This window comes from Egretta garzetta, unplaced genomic scaffold (genome assembly GCF_000687185.1).
Source record: "Egretta garzetta isolate BGI_Z169 unplaced genomic scaffold, ASM68718v1 scaffold402, whole genome shotgun sequence".
In the NCBI taxonomy this organism is placed as follows: domain Eukaryota; kingdom Metazoa; phylum Chordata; class Aves; order Pelecaniformes; family Ardeidae; genus Egretta; species Egretta garzetta.
The window spans coordinates 19,730-40,736 of NW_009258823.1; the positions used below are offsets into that span (position 1 = coordinate 19,730).

The following is a 21,007-nucleotide window of genomic DNA, read 5'->3' on the forward strand; positions in this document are numbered from 1 at the left end:
CCGGCAGGTTCATGGCGCAGTGGTGTTCATCTGCAGCGTACCTGTGTGTTATGTACACATAACGTACTATTTTGTATAATCTCTGGAAATTTTTGTGTGGCATTAGGGGTCAGATGATTGTTTGGTCAAAATCTGGGCTACAGATGATGGGCGCCTGCTCTCAACGTTGCGAGGACACTCGGCTGAAATCTCTGACATGGCCGTTAACTACGAGAACACGCTGCTTGCTGCCGGCAGTTGTGACAAAGTAGTCCGAGTGTGGTGTCTTCGAACCTGTGCCCCAGTCGCAGTGCTGCAGGGCCATTCAGCTTCCATTACTTCCATACAGGTAAGGAATGACCTTTTTTCCTAAACCCTTGAATTAAAATGATGATAAGAGATGTGGATTAGCGATCGGGGGTAAGACTTACCTTTTCGGCCCTTCTTTGGCAGTGTAGATTTGCCCCAGCTCCAGGTTGTTGTTTCCTAGCAAACTCACTCCTGCGCAGTGGCCAGTACTGCCCGAGGGGACGATCCTGCTTCTTCCAGCTGCCTTTAACCGTGTGGTCTTGTTGCTTCTTCCTTAGATCTAGCAAATGCATGGTCACTGAGAGCATGGAGTCAACTAGCTGAGCCAGGGCTCAGCTAGTTGACGTGCCTGGCATCTTTGGTGGCAGCCCTTGCACAGCGACTGACCCGACAGTCGTTTGTTCATAGAGAACATTCATTTTTCAGAGGAATACTGTCAGCTAAAAATGCTTATTCCACATTCCTGGAAACATTCAAGGCCAGGTTGGATGGGGCTCTGAGCAGCCTGATCTAGTTAGCGGTGTCCCTGCTCCTGCAGGGGGGTTGGACTAGATGACCTCTAGGGGTCCCTTCCAACCCAAAACATTCTATGATTCTATGATTCTATGATTTCTTCTTTGCTCTTTACCTTAGCCCGTGCCGTAAGGGGCTGTTCTGGATATTGTGGCACACACAGACGCTGCAGCAGCCGCGGTGCAGCACAGCTCAGGGTTCGCAGAGGATCTGTGCTTGTCCCCAGGTGGTTTCAATTGGTGGCAAGTGCCCAGCGAGCAGTAGCAGAGGGGGGAAAAAAATGACTAAACTGCCAGCACTCAGTTCTCTAGTGGTGGCACAGTCAATAACGGCTAGAAGTTTGCAGTTTATTTGCTTTAAAAAAAACCCCCACCACAGCCAGGCAGAAACCTCCAACAAAACAAAATCCTAGGATAAAAAAAGGCAATCCCTGCGATTTGGCAGGTTATGCACCGAGAGGGGAGAAGGAGTGAGGATGTTTGGCTCAGAATCCCTCTCTTCTGGAGCCTCGCTGCCTTTGATTCATCGCAGTCTTCTCCAGCGTGCCCGTAGTCCCCGGGAGTCTCGTCTCTCCCCCCTTGCCTAGGCTTCCAATTTTGTCCGATTGCAACTACGTTGCAAGTTACTTCCTTTAAGGTGATTGTTTTGGAAACATACTTTGCAACCTGGTTTTGTGGTTTGTATCTTGTTTGTTTACATTCCTCACAAGCTTTTTGTAAAACTCTGGTAATCTAGCAAACGACCAGTCATCGCTTTTTGAGGAAACGGTGCCGATGCCTGTATCAAATTACCAGGCAGCCGGAGGATTAGAGGTATTGCAGCAGTTACGAAATTAAAGTGAGAGACTTCAGGATGAAAAGCTTTCCTGCTCCTTAGGGGGACAGAGGAGAGGTACAGGAAGAGGGAGGGAGAGGAGTTGCTGTTCTTCATTGGGCTTGGATGCAGGAATCCTTTTTGTCTTCATTACCGTGTTTCATCCAGTTCTATCCTAGAAAGAAGTATTTCCTCATCTTGTCCCATTAAAAGGGTCTCAGCTTGTCTTTTATTTTCTCCAGTTTACTAACTTTTGTGTGGTAGAAACAAAGGCTTGCTAGTGAAAATGTAGCTATTCTCCATTCCTCGCTTTTATTTTTATGGAAGTTCAAGATTCTGTGCTTATCCCTGATTCTGCTTCCTGTACTCCTGGGGAGAAAGCTAATATGTTCATGAAAAAGATTCTTGTCAACATCTATTTACAAGTTTCCAGCCTGTAAGGGGGGGGGAAAGAAGTGAGCTGTGGTTTAACTGTTACAACTTTATTTTTAGTTCTCTCCAGCAAGGAAAGGAACAACACGATACCTCACTTCTACTGGTGCTGACGGAACAATCTGTTTCTGGCAGTGGCATGCTAACACCATGAAATTTAAGTAAGCTTGTTTAGATAATTATGATTGTCTTAAATAAAGGATGAATTTATTTTGAGTTTTAGTGTGGAGAGGGATGCTGGGATAATGAAATAAGGGCGCGTTCCTTCTCAATGAACAAGTTTCTTGGGATATGTTCTCCCATAGACACGCCATACTGGTGTGTGGGGCAGGGAGCGCTTCCTTGGGTATGTTGGGGAGTCTGTGGCATTACAGCCCCGGGGGGAGGCAGAAATCGGGGCTTGTTCCGTCCATGGTTAGTGCTTTGCAAGCCAGAGTTGCAGAAGAACTTTCAGCTTGTATGTTTAGGACTAAATCCTTGTCCAAAATGTAAGGGCAGAAGAATTTCTGTGCTTTCAATAAGAAGAACACATATATAGATGGTATCAAACCCATGCTTAATAGGCGGTAAATGCTGTTAGACTAATGGTTTGCCAGGTTTTGTTTTAAATAGATTTGAATTAGTGAGTGTCATGAGAAATAAGTTAAATAGTCTTTTCAATTTAGAAAATGATAGTTTTCTTACTAAACTAAGGAAGAAAATTACTCAAATGCAAACTAAGGTCTAGCAAAGTTGGGGGAGAATTCAGAAATCAAGAGCTTTAGGCTGCGCGTGTTGGCCTTAACCTGCTGAGCCACAGTGCACAACTCTTGTTGAACAGCATTGGAATAAAGTAATGAAAAGTCAAAATGTTGTGTTCTTGCATATAGGGATCGCCCTGTAAAATTTGCAGAGAGGTCCAGGCCTGGTGTTCAGATATCTTGTTCGTCTTTCAGTTCCGGTACGTATGCATTGTAAGGTAGCTGAAAGTATTTTATGAACTATAATTCCTTTGGTGACAAGACTGTTACTTCTTCCTAAAAACAAATGGGTTTAGACTGACAGTTAATTACAGCACTGTTGAGTTGTGATTGTTTGAAATTTTTCATGCTAAGCGTCTGCCTCAAGCTACTTTTTCTCTTTTTTTTTTTTCTATAATTTAAGCTAAAATGTCTTGACCGCTTTCAAGGAAGACTATGCTTTCGGTCTGTTGTTTTGCACATTAGAGCTTTTTCTTTCTAACATCCTTTTAAGGTTTTATCTGGTAAAGTTTTTGAGTGAAAAGTTCTTGAAATCTGGCAGACAGCTGGCCTTTGTTCAGAGGTTACACTTTTGCTAATCTTCCAAATTTGGTGAAGTTCTAGGAGGATCAATTCAGTGTGTTTGAAAATTTCAGCTTCACTGACGTCCTTTGTTGCGGCTTTGAATTCTCAAAATAGTGATTTTTACAAGCAGAATTATGCAATTTCTCATTAATTCTTGCCATCTGAAATTGAGAGCTCTTCTAGATCCATATGAGCCTTGCCCGCATTCCTTTTTTAAAACCAGAAATCCTGAAATCACTAAAACCATTTCAATGAAGTAAACTACACAATAGCGCCCTTTTTATGCAATATTGTAAACAGAACAAACATTACGAGAAAATAGCTTAATCACTGACTCCCAATTCAGAAATAATTTCCCTGATCTGCTTCAAATAGGTATAGAAGATGCACTTAAATATTTTCTTTGTTATTTACCAGTGAAAATACGAAACTGTTCCCCATGTAATTGTCCCCATAGGCTGATGGAGAGCGCTGTGGTAATTTCTGAGGGAAAGTGGAATAGTTTGCTGGATGAATGCTGAAACTTGCAATATTCTTTTCCTTTGGTCAGAAAAGTTTGCAGCTGGAAAACATCGTAGAGCTCGTCGTTATGCTAAAGCTGATATGGTCTGAGAAAATACAGATCAAAGCAGAAGTTGTCAGAGTTAACTGCTTTCTTCAGGGCGTGTGTTTTGATTACATTGAAATTTTCTGTTTAAAACTCTAGTTTGCTGCTTCGACAATAAAGCAGTAATTAAAAGAAGTTGTTCCTTGCATGGCTTTTCTTCTCACAGAAAGCACTGTCTTTCTTAGGTGGCATGTTCATTGCAACAGGTAGTACTGACCACGTGATAAGAATTTATTATTTGGGCTCGGAATCTCCAGAGAAAATGGCTGAGTTAGAATCTCATACGGTAAGAGACAAATCGGAAAGCAAATCTATCTTTTTTTTTTTTCCCCCCCCCCGCTTTACCTTATTTCAGGAACTTTGATTTTGGTACATCCTATTCTACTTGTTTTCTGTCTTTAGAGTTGAGTTGGCTCTAAGCACCTCATCTACCCTAGGGATATGATTTAGTGGTGGGATGGCAGGGTTAGGTTAAAGGTTGGACTCGATGATCTCAAAGGTCTTTTCCAACCAAAGTGATTCTATGATTCTATGATTCAACACTGTGGTATTTAAATGCCTGAAAATTTGTGGTATGTTTATTTGTAAATTCCTCTGAGGCAGGAGATGTGTGCAAAACATGCTTTATATGTTTCATTCCCTTGGAAAATGGAGGGACTAGATGATTTTCCCATATTCTTGAAGAAAGTCTATGTTGGAATGAGGAATTTTCATGCACAATGTGATTTTTCTCCTACAAAATTTACTGTTGAGTATTTAACTTTAGTTGTGACCACAAATCCACATAACAGGAAAAGACATGCTGGTTTTAGAGTGTGCAGTCAAACTTTGGCTCATGATGGTAATTTCATTTAGAAAATAAAGCAAGCTTAAAAGCATCCTCTCTCAGGTAACGCAGAAGGGTTCTCGTAAAAACTCAAATGATTTTAAATATCTGTACAATGACTTTCGATATTGATGTTTGAGTTTTGGTCGCTTTTATTAAACCGCTGAATGTCTCAGTTTTAATGAAACCCCATAAAGACGCGCCACTAAACCAGCATCAAATCTTTCTTCAGTTGTTATGAAGAGCAGGTGATGATTGCGTTATTTATTACGTGCGTGGTAAACAACGTACCAGAAAGGCAAGCTCAAAGCATCACTGATAGGGCTGTCACTTGTGAGGGGTTTGGAGCATTTATCTTTGAACCTTAATAGCCCAGCTGCCCACCTTAGCAATATTTCATGGATTGAGGCTGAGGTCTAAATTGATTCACTGAATTTCAGTGGGAATCATGGGTCTCACGTTTAAGTCTCAGAGCTCCAAGCCAAGAAATCTAACAAGTATTTTGCTCGCAAAAGAAACAAATGTTTTCTATATTCAGCAGTTCAGGTTTGGAATGAGCTGTAATTCCTTTAATTTTTGAAAGTCTGCTCTTCTTAATACTGCAGACTGCTATCAGCCCACCCTTGTAAAAAAATCCCCAGTTGGACGCTCGGTTATCAGGAGCTAGAGACGTCAGTGGGAGTAAAGATAGCAAGTGCATGTAGCCAATACAAGTATGTAGCAAAATAAAAAAGGCAAAACTGTGTCTAAACATAATATTTGTTTCTCAGCCATTTAAAAGTGGAAATAAAGCCAAGGTTTGCATTTTTTTTGGATGAAATATTTTGATGTGCTTTAACGTCAGGTCTAAAAATTGCAAACCTGCTGTGATGATTTCTTTGGTGAAATCATTCTTTCTCCATCTTGTTGAGTGCTGTAGCTACGAGGCCTTGTGAGCTCCTGGGGTTCCTTATCCCTACTATCTCTGTGGAGTCTAAAAGGTGCAGAGTTTCCCAGGCAGAGCTTACCCCGGGGTGTGTGTGGTCCTGCGGCACCATGCAGGAAGACTCTGCTCAGGCAAGAACAGAGCCACTGCAGCTTCTTCCCCCTGAACGTCTAAGTGTCAGGGAGACCCAGTCAGAAATAGTTTCCATCTCTGAGCTGCTTCTGGAGCAACAAGAAACCATCACCTCTCTGAAGTTTTCTATTTCAGTGTTTAACATAATATGTCTGGGGAAGTTTTAACTTCCGATACGACTTTTCTTGAATTTGTAAGATAGTATGTTGTAGGAGGTGTATGGGAAAATGCAATTTGTTAAATAGAAGCTCATTGTTAAGATGTTTTTGGATGGTTCAGCTTACAAAGCACTTACTACTCTTCTTCTCCTCCCTCCTATTTAGGACAAAGTGGTTGCAGTCCAGTTCTGTAACAATGGTGACAGGTGAGTCCTGGGATTTTGACGTGAGAAGTATGGTATTTAATTTTCCAAATAACGTTTGAGAGAAAATTCATTGCAACAGGAAGACTGCACATAGGCTCTGATTCATCGTAGACAACTTATTTAAAGTATGTTACAAGATGTGTGTCGTGTCCGTGAGCTTGGACTTGTCATCTGCTGTAATAGCAAAAACATTCTGTAACTTCTGCTTTGTACTTGTTTAAACAGCAAATTGGAAATGAAATTTTGTGTCTTTTCTGTGTAAGAGTGTACTACTTCATGGTAGCCTTGTTAAGTACAGAAGGGGTTGCTTCTGGAGTAAGAGCATTACAATAAATGTAGTTTTAAGCAAAAGTTAGAACTGTTAGACATACCCAGACGTTCAGGCAAGCTGGTCTGCAAGGAGCTGTGGTCTGAGCTTTGTTAAAGGAGCCTCTCTTGCAAGGTGCTTCTACCTGGTAGGATGGCAATAACATCTGAGTGTATTCCTTGTTCATAGTGGGATCAGGGATTGGGTTTCTCAATTACTTTTCTTTTTTTTCTTACCTAGAATATCAGCTTAAATGTGTGTGGGGGGAAAGCTTGTTGGCTCTATCATTTCAGTCCTGTTAGAGCAAGATGAAAAATAAGCACATACACGTATTTATTTATCTGTGTGGCTCTTGTTTGAGTCAGTGAGTTTTGGGCATCCTTTTTTTCTGGAGCTGTGGAAAGCGAAGGGGTAGCACGGTGACTGTACCACGTGTCTGTTTGCCAGCCATGGCCAGTCCTGGTGGCCCAAGTTACCAATGGCAGTAGCGCTTTTGGTAGATGTTGCATTCAAAGGAGTTATTTTCCCCGTGTTCCTGTACTGGGGCACAGATGAGGAGGCCACTTTACTTCTTTATCAACTGGTCATGCTCTGCCCTCTCTGCGGTAAGTTGTACGGGAGAGTGATACTCTGACTTCCAAAGGATCATGCTCTAGGTTAGCACCTGAGCAATGCTGTCTGCCCTGACCAAAAGGATGTACAAACTCAGTGCCGTCATTCGTGAAAGGAAGATAAGTGTGAAAGGGAAAATAAGACTTTGTGTGTTGTCAGAAGTGAAATGGAAGGGAACCAAGGAAATAGTGGCAGCTAAATGATGAGTATTGTCCATAATGAAAACAAGGAACTGTAGAATTACCTTTTATCTTGGGTTTTTTGTTTTTTTTTTTTCATTACTTCATTGTGCTTTCATTTATGATCTGTAAGAGAATCATGTCGAAGCTGATAGTGTTGCTGATAGATTATGTATATGTTCGGGTTTTTGTTAAAATTTACTTCTCTTGCATATGTTATCTGTGTCATTTATACCAGCTGGGGACCAGAAAGCAGCCAATGATTAACATAATTTGAAAACATTTTCCAAATAATATGACATTGCTGGTATGTTGCTGAAACATAAGGCCATCCACCCTTTATTATCTGTCTCATTTAATTCCTTGGTGAATGATTTCTCCTGCCAGTCCCTCTCTGGGCACATGGAATAAGCAAGTTGTCTCTTCTGGTGCTCAGGGTTCTGAAAAGTATGGGGGGAGTGTTTCCATAAAAACACAATTCATAAGAGCTCAGTTTTGGTGAGGTTCTAGAGTGATAAACGTGATAAGATGAATAATCAGGCCTTCACCTCTCATCTTATATTTTTGTAACTCTGAAATTGCTGGAAGAAAACAACTTCCAAAAAACCTGTTTTATTTCCAAGAGGGAATAAGCAAAGAACAGCTCTTCTGTGGGATGTAAAGGTGCAGCTGATCCTCACATCTCAAATTTGGATCCAGTCTACTTAGTAGATAAAATTCCCCTGCTTAATTTGTCTGCATCTGCGATTAAAACTCTCCTTTACGCATGTTCTTCTCATTAAATTGTTTGGCTTTTCACAAGGATTTGGACGTTTTATGTAACACTTCAGTAGTGTCCTACCACGTTTTTGTGGTGTCTCCTTGCGACCCCCTGTCGTTACTCTTCTCCGAGTCACCCGAGGACGTCTGGATAGCTTAACATCACCAAGTGAGATATTAAATGGGCTAATCTTAAGCATTTCCTGGAGGGAAGGCTGTGTGAGTCTGTGTTCATTTATGTGACTAACGATGAGCTATACAGTACTTTGACCGGTTGCTGGAACCGAGTATACGGGGCAGTTACTTGACACGCACATCACACGCTCTCTGAACTCGCAGTCCTTGTTGCTGTCACCTGTGCAGAACCGGTTACAGGGGCGCAGTCTTCAGGCCTTTGGCTCTTGATGATCATTTCATTGGTCTGCTTTATTATTCGTAATCATTTACTTATCTCTGACGAGGTACCTGGCAAATGTGTGAATTTCTAGGCAAATGTGTGCATTTCCAGTTAATCAGTTTAGATGACAACAGTAATCCTGTGGTCTTAACATTTATAAAATGAACCATTCCAACCTGCAGAGCTTTCAGTTTTAAAACACTGCTAAGTCAGGATGCTGTCTCTTATGTAAGAATTAAAGTCAGGATGCTCGTGATAAAATGTATAAAGGTGCCCACAGGCACGTCCGTGTGCCAAACTTCTGCAGCACAGCTGTGTTGGAGAGTGGTGTGACAAGCTTTGATGAGTGATCAACATCTTAATGCAAACGATTTGATGCCAGCTTTTGCCTATATTTCTTACTTTGCTTGGCAGAAGGTTTAAGGGATGTGTGCAAGCAGGAGCCTTCCAAGCAAAACTGTAGCTTTGCCAGTGGAACCGCACCTGTACTCTGAGATCTTTGTCACGTAAAATTACCTGGGAATGTACTGGTATAATCGTACTAACGGTTCCTTCCAAGGGATGTGAGAGCACAGGTCTCACTGGGGGTATTAGGTCACATAGTCACTGAAAATTATATGCGATAGTGATGCTTTTAATGGAAAAGTGATAGCTTCCTTTTTATTTTAAAATGAAGAAGTAAAAAAGAAAATAAGCCTGTCGCAAGCATTTTTAAACACTTTTTCATCATGATGAAAAAATTCAGATCGGGGAAACTGAAAAGGCAAAAGAATCGCTTATTAAAATAGAATTGCATAGGATTGCCTTTTAATGTGTAATTTTGCACATAAATGGAATAATACACTTTTAAAGGCGTTGGCCATCCTGTGAAAATGTTATTAATTGAGGAGCTTTTTTCAAATTTCTCAACAAAAATGATTTCTGTGACATTGACAGCCAAAACATTATGTTGTAGTTAAATGTATTTGCTGGATGCTTGAATTTTTTAAACACGGAGGAGTTTAAAAATGAAAATGCTGGTGTTCAACTTCACAGGCAGGGCTACCTACTTGCGTTCAACTCGGGTATTTCCCTTCTCTGTCTTCACCCTCTCCCTAAGTTAATGTATTGTAATTTATGCTAGACTCCTGGCACGCACTTTCTTTTTCTTTGCTGCCACTATGAACTGCTCAAGGGATTTGCTGATGTCATTAAAAAGGGAATGTGCAGCTTGTATGAATTACGACATTGAAGTCATTCCAAGGCCATCTGCTAGCTGTAGCCAAATGTAATTAATGTTGTGGGATATAAACTCTTTTGTACCGTACAATATCTGATATGAAAATTGTAACCTCACTGTCTTTTAATTACATTCTCTAGATCAGAGATGCACAAACAATATGAAGAATAAGTGTTGAAAAAAGATTAAATACATTCGAGCTTCTGTGCTGGTGTGAATGGGTGTGCTCTTGGCTTGCCAGCGTTTCGTAGCCGCCTGTTTCCCGTGGCAGTAGTTCATGGATATTTTATGAGTTGCTAAACACGCCTGTGTGGGGGCATATGTAGAGTAAGACAAGTATATATACGCAAATGTACACTTCCAAGTACATATATACTTGTGTACAGGTGCATGCCTGCATGTTTGTTGCAGAATAACGTAAAAGTAAGTGCTTGTAGCGACCTTTCCTAAGGTGAATGACAGTCCTCTGCCAAACTCCGACATATTCTTGCCACAGGATTTAGCGTGCCCGCCTTGTTACTGTGGATGGAAAACTCCATAGCAAAGCTACTGAATAATGAGAAAATAAGACCCCGAGATGGGCATGTGGGTGTTAGCCCAAAAGCAGCAGAAACTTCACTTGTTCAGAATTTCATGACTCTTTTTCTTTCTTTTTTTTTTTTTTTTTTTATGGCTACTAAAATGACAGGGTAAAACAAACCAAACCAGAATACACTTTATTTTGTGTGTAGATGTTGCTATGAAATCTTCCGTCACGCTGAAAATTATATATTTACTTCCATTTTGAGTTAACTTCAGTGCATGTTTTTTGTGTATTGAAAATGCCGTGGCTCTATCTGTTAAGCTACACAGTTAATTAGACCCCAAAAGACAATATTTAATACATTGGTAGATCCTTACTCTAATGCTTGGGGAATATTTAGTATTTTATATTTGAAGGAAGAATGTCAAATAGAGTTTATCTCACAAAAAGAGGTTTTTAGTCAAACCTCATTGGTCATATGCTGACCTGCATGGTTTTTAAAAACATGTCCAAAACGAGCGTAGGTTTCTGTCACCTCTCGGGTAGTAGCAACTGCCACAATCAGTTTCCTCAGGTCGTTGGTGTTTATGTGAGATGCTGTGCCATTTTGATTTCTGTCCTATGGAATGCAGTTAAAATTATAAGGAATAATAAAGTTGAAATAGAGAAAAATGAGCAAAATGTATGATACAAGTGTAAATATGAACTTGTTCAACAGTTTCTAGCATCACACAGCCACTGTTATAGGTAACTGAGGGTTTCTTCTATGATTCCATTTCCTATTCCAGTAAATAAATTAAGTAAATAATCTTAGTTAAAAAAAAAAAAAAAAAAAAGTTGCCCATTACAGCTTATTTTACCCATCTGAGGACAAGTGGCAGTTAATGAGAGATGTGACACAGATTCATTTTCCTAACAACGTTCGTTTGTAAACACATTTTTGTATTTTTTATTTTATCCCAAGGCCTGAGTTGGCTGGCAAAGTTTTTATAAAAAAATATATATATATATATATATATACACACACATACACACACACAGAATGTTTCTTAACATTGTATTTTGCCTTAAGTTTTCAAGTAAGAGATGAGATGTGGTGATTTGGTTATCCGGTGTAATTAAGCTTTCGAGTATTTCTTTTTGAGATCCTCAAGTGACTTCTGTAAGTGGCCTTGTAATTGCATATGCACGGTAACAAAAAGCAGAGATGGAGAAATCCATTAGGGGTTTTGCTTTGCAAAATCCTTTACATTTCATATGGTTAAATTTTTAATAAGTTAGCTGTCAAAGTATGATTTGGATTTATTTGGCAAGTTTTTGCTCGTTATAGAGTTTACTCATATTGATCACTGGTAAGAAAAATGCCTTGTAGGAAAAAATGTAATAGAACTGAATAGTGTGAAAGAAAGAATTGGGGTAGGCGAGGATGATTGCTTAAGAAGAACAAAAGAGAAACTTGTCCTTTTTAAGGAAATAAAACCCTATAAATCTTAGTGCTACTGAATATTTTCTGTATGTTTTTTACCACTGCAGAAGCCATCCTTCGTTCTCCCGCATTAGCCAGTAGCCACAGCGGTGGCCGCCGTGCTCTCCCTAATTTCACACTGAATTAGCATTGTTAAATGTTTCCATATGTAGTTACTGAATTTTATTTCTTCTTTAAATTATTAATTTCTTCAGAAACAATGTAGCATCTGGGGAGGACAAGGTGACTAAACTGAAGGTTACTATGGTGGCTTGGGATAGATACGATGCCACTGTCATCACTGCAGTCAACAATTTCCTTCTCAAAGTGTGGAACTCATCCACAGGGCAGCTTCTTCATAGCTTATCTGTGAGTAAAATTCAAGTGGGTAATCCCAAAGGGTTATGGTTCAACTCGGAAATTGATTTGAGGCTAAGCTGCATCATCATTGCCCCTGGCGGGGGGTGTTTTGCCCTGAAGTGTACCACCTCTCTTAGGCTTCCTGGGAGGAGTATGTGTCATGGGGAAAGGAGCTGATGGCCAAAATGCTGCTAGACCCTGGTGGTGGCTGGCTGACAAGGGAGCCCTTTGGAGGCCACTGGTTGTGCCCAGATTAGAGGGCTGCAGCTGTCCTCGCTGCTGATTTCTCCTTCCACCCCGTCCCTCTCCATCCTAGCTGTGCTATGCTACAGTCTGAGGCACTTACAAAGTGGGTAGTGATGATGCCAAGCCTCTGACAGAAATGTTGACTAAGTACAGACACAGTTCTAGTCTAAGACCCAGTAAATTGAGCTGTCATGGATGACTACCTGAACTGAGATTCCTCACTCTAAATGTTACCAGCATGTTTGGAGATATTATGTGGAGCAACATTGCTTTCTTTTTCACCCTGCTTTCATTGCAGGGTCACGATGATGAAGTTTTTGTTCTGGAGGCCCATCCGTTTGACCAAAGGATTGTCCTTTCGGCGGGTCATGATGGAAATATTTTCATTTGGGATATAGACAAAGGAACAAAAATTCGCAATTACTTTAACATGGTAAGAATGATCAAGGAAGGGTGGTTTGGTTTGTTTTTTTGCTTTTTTCACTGGTCTCGAGGCAAAAGGTTTCATGATATACCTGTTGTGACTGACGTTACAAAAGGATTAGGGGAAAACTTCTACATATTAAAAAAACCCCAAACACTACTCTTCAGTAAGCAATACCAAAGTATGTTTTTGCATATTGTAGGTGTAGCAGCAAGTCTTCCGTGGAATCTGTTACATCTGAACATTATTCATGCGTATGGGTATGGTTATACCATGCAAAAGGTTATAGTGACTCCCAAAGTAGAGTGATGAAAACTAGTAAGCCCGTGTGTTGTAGCACAATGCTGTGGTCTGGGCAACGGTACTGTTGGCTCTGTGCCACATCTATCTTAATGCGCCCCGTGCCAGGTTTGTTGGTTTGGTTCCAGCGCTGAGCAAACGCAGCTGTAATGCTTCAGGCCCTGAGCTAGCCTCCTGGCACCTGGGGCTGTGAAACCTGCTTGTACGGAGCCAGTACGCCTGAGATCTTTGGTGCTGGCTTGCCCTGTGTCTTCCATTAAGATAAAATGTAGACTTCTGCGTAGCTGTTTCGGAACATCCATTAGAAGTTGTACTGAAATTTCAGGACGAAGAGAAAGTACAAGGTTTTACTGCGTTGTTCAGTTTAGCTTTAATAATTAAGTGGAAAAAATTATAAGCGTAGATGGGTCTTGAGCGAGATGAGAAATTACACAGAATTAGGATTAAATACTTGTTGGAGGACAGGTGAAATTTTTGCAAAAATGCTCTTCTAGAGAATGCATGACTGTGAAAGGAATGCTCTGTGCCTGTATACAGATTGAGGGCCAAGGCCATGGAGCTGTTTTTGATTGCAAGTTCTCACCAGATGGACAGCATTTTGCCTGCACAGACTCTCATGGACATCTGCTACTATTTGGTTTTGGATGCAATAAATATTATGAAAAGGTGGGTCGAATGGATTTTAAACTCTTCTGTGTCTTGACCTGATTTTGTCTTAGAAGTATTTGTGTTACAGTTTATTCCCTCACCCTGCCCCAGACAAAATAGTAATTAGATCATGAAGCAGTTGCTGTTTACCTAAATCAAGAAGATTTAGACAAGAGGATCTCTAGGCAGGGGAACAAAGCATTAACTTCTATCTATTCACCTCTGTTGGCATATTTTACTACTGAATTTTTGCATCAGCCCTTGTTAATAAAACACACTCGTGGTAGGAATCTGTTCTCTGTCATAACGTTTCTTCTGCTGATCCTAAATGTAGGAGCTGTGGTTTATGTGTATGGGAGACATTCCAAAGCAGCAAGACAGCTGCAAATGGCCATTGATTTATTTACTAAATTGCTTTGCTTGCAGATTCCAGATCAGATGTTCTTCCATACGGATTACCGACCACTGATCCGTGATGCAAATAACTACGTGTTGGATGAACAGACTCAACAGGCTCCCCATCTTATGCCTCCTCCGTTCTTGGTGGATGTTGATGGAAATCCTCATCCCACGAGATTTCAGCGGCTGGTACCGGGGAGGGAGAATTGCAAGGATGAACAACTTATTCCTCAGCTGGGATATGTAGCTAATGGTATGTAGCTGTCTAAAGCTCATGCATAATATATGTATGGCGGAGTATTGAACACCAGCTCAGTAGGATGGTTCTATAAGGATTTGTTTGCTTCAGTTGTCTTTTGAAACTAGTGGTTGAAATTCAGTGTAGAGGTGGAAGAGGAGGTAGGGTGGCTTTATGGCATAAAGGAAGTGTGTGGAATCAGCTTGACTGGAGGCAAGACGAGGAGACTGCAGTATTCCAAAATCTGTGGACTTTCTACCAGGTGTAGGGCCACGTGCTTAAAGAATTGTCCCATTAGCCTCGGTGTAACTGCGTACGTGAGTATGGAACCAGGAAGGTAAGACAGACATTGACAGAACAGCTTTTGGTTTTTTTAAACCAGGTTTTTTTTCTCGTAGATATAAACTTTTGCAAAATTCTGATCTCCAGAAGAGACCTTCCAGTATTACCTACTGAAGCATAATTTCTTTCTGCTGTTTCCAAGGGTCTGTGTTTGTATTTTACGTGTGGTCTGTAATTTTAGGTTTTTATTGTAACTTCTCTTTTAAACTTTGCCTCCGTTTATTACATGAGAGCAGAAGGCCAGCTGGTGATCAGATGTTTTGCAGAGCAGGCAAATAATTGTGCACCATTTTAAATTATATTGTTTCTTTGGTGTTTAGTAAACCAGAAATTAATCATTTTATAAGCAGTTGTGGCTTTGTTCTTGTCAAGGTGATGGCGAAGTAGTTGAACAAGTCATCGGGCAGCAAACTAATGACCAGGATGAGAGTATCCTTGATGGAATGATCAGAGAGCTACAGAGGGAACAAGATCTGAGACTAATTAATGAAGGAGAAACTCTTCCAAACCCTCATCTCAATAGATCCCACTCTGTTAATGGAGGTAAGTGACCCTTCGTTACCTCCACCATTTCTTTTCCTAAAGCATAGTAAGGTACTAATCAGAACGTGTTAATGTAAGTTCTGAGACTACATCTTTGAGGATGCTTTTCTCTCTTGTTCTTACACACATTGTTAACTTGTGTGAAGCATTTCGACCCTCTACTGATGCTAGCAGAGGAATTAAAAGTTTTAAGGTGCAGCCGAGGGCACACAATGGTCTAACTGGGTTGTATCTGCTTACCTGGAACTATTAGACTGTAATTATTCCTGTTACAACCTTTCCTAAAAAATAAAGTATTGTCTTGATGTCAGTCACTGCAGAGATGATACTTTGTACCTGCATAATGTCAAGATAACAGCGTATAATTAGAGAGCGTCAGTGGAATACAATGTTGTGACAGACTAATGGCTTCCTGTTGCAGCATAAATGCAAAGGCTGAGCATCAGTATTTATAAAATAAACATGTCTGCTCTGTCTTAGCGTTTCCTTAGCTTGAGATTATTCTATTGGTAAGTGTTCTGCTACTGTGATTTTATTTTTAATACACAAATTGATTAAAAATTTAAAACAAACTTAATCAGATGTGAACAGCTAACTGTGAGGCAGCTGACTGAGTGCAGTTGATGTCAGAGAGCAGATGCTGTGGACTCGTGCTGCAAGTCATCCTGAGCTTTTAAAAAATTTACATCCGCTAATAAATTAGTTCTGGGTTGAATGACTGATTGCACATGTTTGAATTAGATTTCCTGACAAAGCTCATTAGGATTACTAGATTTGGAGGTGCTTGTCTTTAAGTTCAAGGAAGAATAGGAAAAATATTAGTGAAAAATGCTGAAAATGCACTTTTGCGTTGATCTAAATTGGTATTGTCAAGGAGGTGGCCTAGAAGCCAGCTTCAACTCACGAGAAGTCTTTTCTACTTCTTATGATAGGCTGGTGTGTTGTGCAGTCCCAGTTCTCAATTTTATTTGTATTTCCCTGTATTTTTGTGAAAGGGAATTGCCAGATCTGAGTGGTATAGAAATTAAAGTACTGTGACCTTACAGAATTTGCACTGATCAGTGGCTTTGCTACATGAACTGCTCATTTGTGTGAGTTAGAGTACATACAAAGTACTTGATGTTCTAATAGTTGAACACTTTTACATGGGTTTGCACAACCATGAATGCACTTTATTCATCTGGTTAACCATATTTAAGCACGTGGAAGTTGCGTTGATGCGTTCCCAAATGATGAGATAATTTAAGGCAATGCTAGCGGTGATTCGGATGTTATCAGCCTTTTTGTCTCACTTTGCTACCTGAAGTCTCTGTTTTCTCCTGAGTATGTAGTACTGTGGTGTTGTGGCACCTCTTGAAAAGCCCAGAGAAGGAGCAGTGCCTCTGGCACGGCAGATAAGCATTACAGATACAGAACAGAGGTACAACAGAAACCTTAAACCTTGCAGCAGTCTGTTGTTTTAGATGTCAACCTCATCTCTTCTTGTACCACAGAATTTAAGATTCATGATTTAAGAGCCTTTAAACAGTTGACAAGACTTTGATTTGAAGGTCGCTTAAGTGCCTTTGGAACTTTTCTCATAGATTATATTCTTTGTTCTAAGACATAGCAAGCCACAGTGATGTTACAGTAGCATATGCTTCTCCAGTAATCCAAGGACAATATGCAAAAAAGGTCATCTGAAGCAAAAGACAAAGCCACTTAACATAGAATAAGCATTGTTTATTGCTAAAAAGGAATCTCCGTGCAGTCCTTAAGCTTTGAATTCTAGATTTTATTGATGGTTTGTAGAAATGAAGAAAAATCTTTTTCTTCCTTAGCTCTTCGAAGTCCAGGTTTGGATGTTACATCTCCACCAAACGTTGGTCTCCGGAGAAGCGGTCAGATTGAAGGGGTCCGGCAAATGCATCACAATGCTCCCCGAAGTCAAATGGCAACGGAGAGAGATCTCATGGCATGGAGCAGGAGAGTTGTGGTGAATGAGCTTCCTCCAGGCATCAGCAAGTAAGATGCTAAGTGAGACAGGAAAAAAAAAATTAAATTGCATGATGTGTAATGATTCTTCCAGATGCCTGGTTTGAGTTTTAAAAAGTGGTTTTTCAGAAATGTGTTGGCTTTTGAAGGTGCGTTGGTGGGTGGGTTGATTGGTTTGTTTTGAAATCCGGGTATTAGGATGAGAGTGGTAGCCTCTGGTGGAGAGGTGAGAATAGTAATTCCCTCTCTTCACAATTGATTCTTTCTTCAGTTGTTCACACACCACATTCTTCCTGAAGCTTTATTTAAAAAACCACAAAAATACATTTCAATTTTCTTGAAAATAATTATGCATGCTGAACTAACAAGTTTGCTTCCCTAACTTGTGATTACTGAAGTATGCATGGATGCTGCTAGGAGGACTTGTGCACAGATTTCTTCTAGCAAGGGAACCAGCAGTATTTTAAAGTGTATATTAATGAAACTGTCAAGTTACATGATGATTTATTGAATAAAATGGATGTTTCCTCTGTATAATTAGGGTCCAGGAAGAATGTCGAGCCGCCAAAGGTGAAATTGAAATTAATTTATACACTGTTGAAAAGAAGAGAAAGCCATCTCACACCTTACAAAGGGTGAGTTAATTCAGTAGAAGAAAGAACCGGGGTGTGAAGTGTTATTAAATTATTTAGGAGATCAATAGTACTAATTGTTTCTCTGGAGCTCTCTCTTCCTTCTGTAACTGTAATCTTTATATCTTTATATGCAAATAGCAGTAGTAAATTTCTTTCTTTAAGGCTTCAGTAGTGGGGAGGTGCTGAGAAAGGAAGAGAGCAGAGCCACAGTGGATGTTCAGTTTGACGTGTGGAAACTAGGAGAAATATTAGAGGTGCCACAGTTTTTTAAGTGGCTAGCTTTTATCCAGAGACTGCAGGTATTTTTTAGAGAAAATTATGTTTCTCCATAACTTTCTTTCTAGGGACTGCTACTTTAAAAAGTAGAATTGATGTTGAACAAAAAAAACCAAACCCAAACCATCTGCAGGTGCACTGAAATGAACCGCAAGTGTGCAAAAAATATCTTTTCTAATTCAAGATTTCTTAGTTGTCGTTTGTAAATGTGATACAATGTGCAGTCCCTTCGATGAGGCATTTTTTAACGTTATTAAATCTCTAATCTTTTTCTCTTTGTCCCTCCCGTCCCGTGATAAAAGAACGATTACCAACCAGGAAGCGGCAGGTCTTTGAGAAGAAACCAACGCAAACGCCAGCACGCCTACCAAACGCGCTCCACGATAGAACACAATCAGCAAGGAGCAAGTCAAAGCGCACGTGCACGGGAGGAATCAGACAGCTCCTCAGAGGTCTGACGCATTCACGTGACTCTTTCAAGCGGTTCCCGGTTCACAAATAGCGGGGTTTGATGACGGGTGTGCCCAGAGCACTGTTACCGAGAGGAAGAAACGCGCAAAATCACGGTGTCGTTTGGATTTGTGGTGTTAGTGTAGTAAGCTGATCTTGGAGAGAGGAGGATCATTCACCTCAATGCCAGTTCGGTATTCAAAATTGGCTTAAAACAGGTGGTGTATTTTTGGAAGTATGAAACATCTTTTCCAAACTAAATGATTCTATTTTCAAGTAAATTTAACTGGGTTGTACTAAACCACTTGCTATTTTGGGATTTCATACTGCACATATATTCTAGGTCACATTCGGTACTTTGATGTCATCTGCATCTGTAGACTGCTGTTGAAAGAGATTGAGTATTGGTATTAATCATTGATATTGGCAAGGGAAGAACTTAAAATATACCGGATTAAATATAACTTGTTCTCATTAAGGAAGCATGCAAAATGAAAAGAGACTGAACGTTGTCACTTTGTCAATGCATTGAACGTACAGAGTAGCTATAAAGCTGGTCACTTGACACCGAAATTTATTAATCAAACACTTAAATAAGAACTCATTCTATGGTTCTAACACCACTAAAATTCACATCTCTTTCTATAGAAATAATATAAGCATATAGTAGAATATTAACTAACATACAGAGAGAAATTGTGGACTTACTTTAAGCTAAGCCAGTTCTTAAATACAAGCTTTCCTTAGGTGAGGCAACTTGTACAACTCACTCGCAAACAAAAATGTTACCTTTTAAACTTGGCCCCAAAATGAAACATTTTGGTTTTAATACAGGAAGATGAGACTGTTGGCACAAGTGATGCATCCATGGACGATCCCGTGGCAGCGTGGCAAAGTGAAAGCAGTTCCAGGTAGCTTTACTGCGCTCTTAATTGTTCACATTTGTTTATAATTATGCAATATAAGCAAGACAGTTGATGTTGTGATACTGTGACTACAGGGCAGTACAGATTTGTTACACCTTCTGACAGGTTGAAGCAAAGTGTTTGGTACACTCAGGTAGTTTGAAAGAGTAGCCCACAAAATTTGTGGAGTCTGTGAACAAATACTTTTGCGCATTTGAGTGACTAAGTAATTGTAGAAGCTTTAATAACAGTATTTAACAGAAAACCAGTGTGAAAAATTCTTAATTTTGAAGACTTTTTTTTTGTCCAATTCTTCATAAAGCATTTTATATTGTATTTTTTGGGGTTTTTTTTCTTGCAAAGTCAAGAACAATTTTGCAAGACCATTTGTAAGAAACTGTTGTCTTTAATTAAGAACTGCTTGAAAAAAATCAGTGCCACTTAGTCACATGCAATAGAAGTATTGATAGAAGCACATACATATCTTCTGTTCATACCTGGGTATTTCCTAATCTTTCTGTTGTCAGTGTGTATTTGTGTACAACTTCTACAATCTCTTTTTTTATTTTTAACGTTATGCTTTTATGGCTGGAAGGGGCACGAGCTGATATAAATACTGTATACGTGCTATTTGGGTATTAAAGAAGTCAGAACTGTATTTTTAGAAGAGTGCTCTAGTTTTGTAAATTTTTCATGCGTTTTGTGCAGTCGGTTCTTATGAAGTCAGTCTATGAATCAGTGAGATAATTAGTATGAAAATAGGTATCAGCCACAACTCTAGTTTTACCATGAGTTGGCAACTGATAAAACAATTTGCTGAAATACACAAACTAGAGAGCACTTAGGGTTTCTTGGCATTCACATGAGGATGAAATTTTGTGCGAACCCTGACATCTGTTCCACATAACCAGAAGAACAGGTTGAATGTTTGGACCTTTCACTCCGTCGTGTGAAAATTGAAGCGCTGTTTTCTTTCTTACAACTTTTTACTGTCTCCAGTGATTCATCAAGTGAATATTCTGACTGGACAGCAGATGCTGGAATTAATCTGCAGCCTCCAAAGAGACAAACCAGGCAGGCAGCTCGGAAAATCTGTAGTAGTTCTGAAGATGAAAATATGAAGGGAACAAAAGGACTGGAGCCAAAACGAAGGAAACTTAAACAGCCTAGAAAAAAGGTCAGCATTTTCAGTTTTTGAGGGTCTTTTTGGCTTTATGAATATACATCTTTTTGGAGGGGTCGTCTTCAAAGTAAAATTTTTCCCAAATGAATATGCAGTAAGAAAGATCCTACAGATCTTTCCTATAGCACAGTACATGTAATACCAAGGTAATACCGTTTTGTTTTGGTGCTACGGTGACATAAATGTGCTTCCATTTTCATGCATGTAGTTCTTCATTACAGGTGGGATGTTTTCTCCTAAATTTATGCTCTTCACTCCAGTTAGATTTATTCCACACCGCAGTTAGATTTATTCCAAGGTGGTTTTGCTGTAAAATCATAATGCATCTGTATTGTGCCTGCACTGTCAGATTTCTTTTTCCCAGTGTTTTTTAAAGAAGACATTTAGAATGTTTCTAAGGAAAGAAATAGAATCTCTTC

The 21,007-nt window shown here is 39.9% G+C and overlaps 1 protein-coding gene across 1 annotated transcript in view; it reads left to right on the forward strand.

Annotated features, from left to right (window-relative positions):
• The window catches only part of BRWD3 (bromodomain and WD repeat domain containing 3), a 49,054-nt gene that overhangs the window by 11,961 nt on the left and 16,086 nt on the right, over positions 1-21,007 (forward strand). Inside the window, exons 4-20 of the mRNA XM_035889398.1 lie at positions 107-328; positions 2,107-2,207; positions 2,916-2,986; positions 4,143-4,243; positions 6,164-6,204; positions 6,959-7,116; positions 10,174-10,366; positions 11,881-12,034; positions 12,570-12,704; positions 13,533-13,661; positions 14,070-14,295; positions 14,995-15,165; positions 16,986-17,169; positions 17,681-17,774; positions 18,353-18,502; positions 19,335-19,411; positions 20,405-20,582. Coding sequence (XP_035745291.1) covers positions 107-328; positions 2,107-2,207; positions 2,916-2,986; positions 4,143-4,243; positions 6,164-6,204; positions 6,959-7,116; positions 10,174-10,366; positions 11,881-12,034; positions 12,570-12,704; positions 13,533-13,661; positions 14,070-14,295; positions 14,995-15,165; positions 16,986-17,169; positions 17,681-17,774; positions 18,353-18,502; positions 19,335-19,411; positions 20,405-20,582 — 2,385 coding nt within the window. The remainder of the gene's footprint in view (positions 1-106; positions 329-2,106; positions 2,208-2,915; positions 2,987-4,142; positions 4,244-6,163; positions 6,205-6,958; positions 7,117-10,173; positions 10,367-11,880; positions 12,035-12,569; positions 12,705-13,532; positions 13,662-14,069; positions 14,296-14,994; positions 15,166-16,985; positions 17,170-17,680; positions 17,775-18,352; positions 18,503-19,334; positions 19,412-20,404; positions 20,583-21,007) is intronic.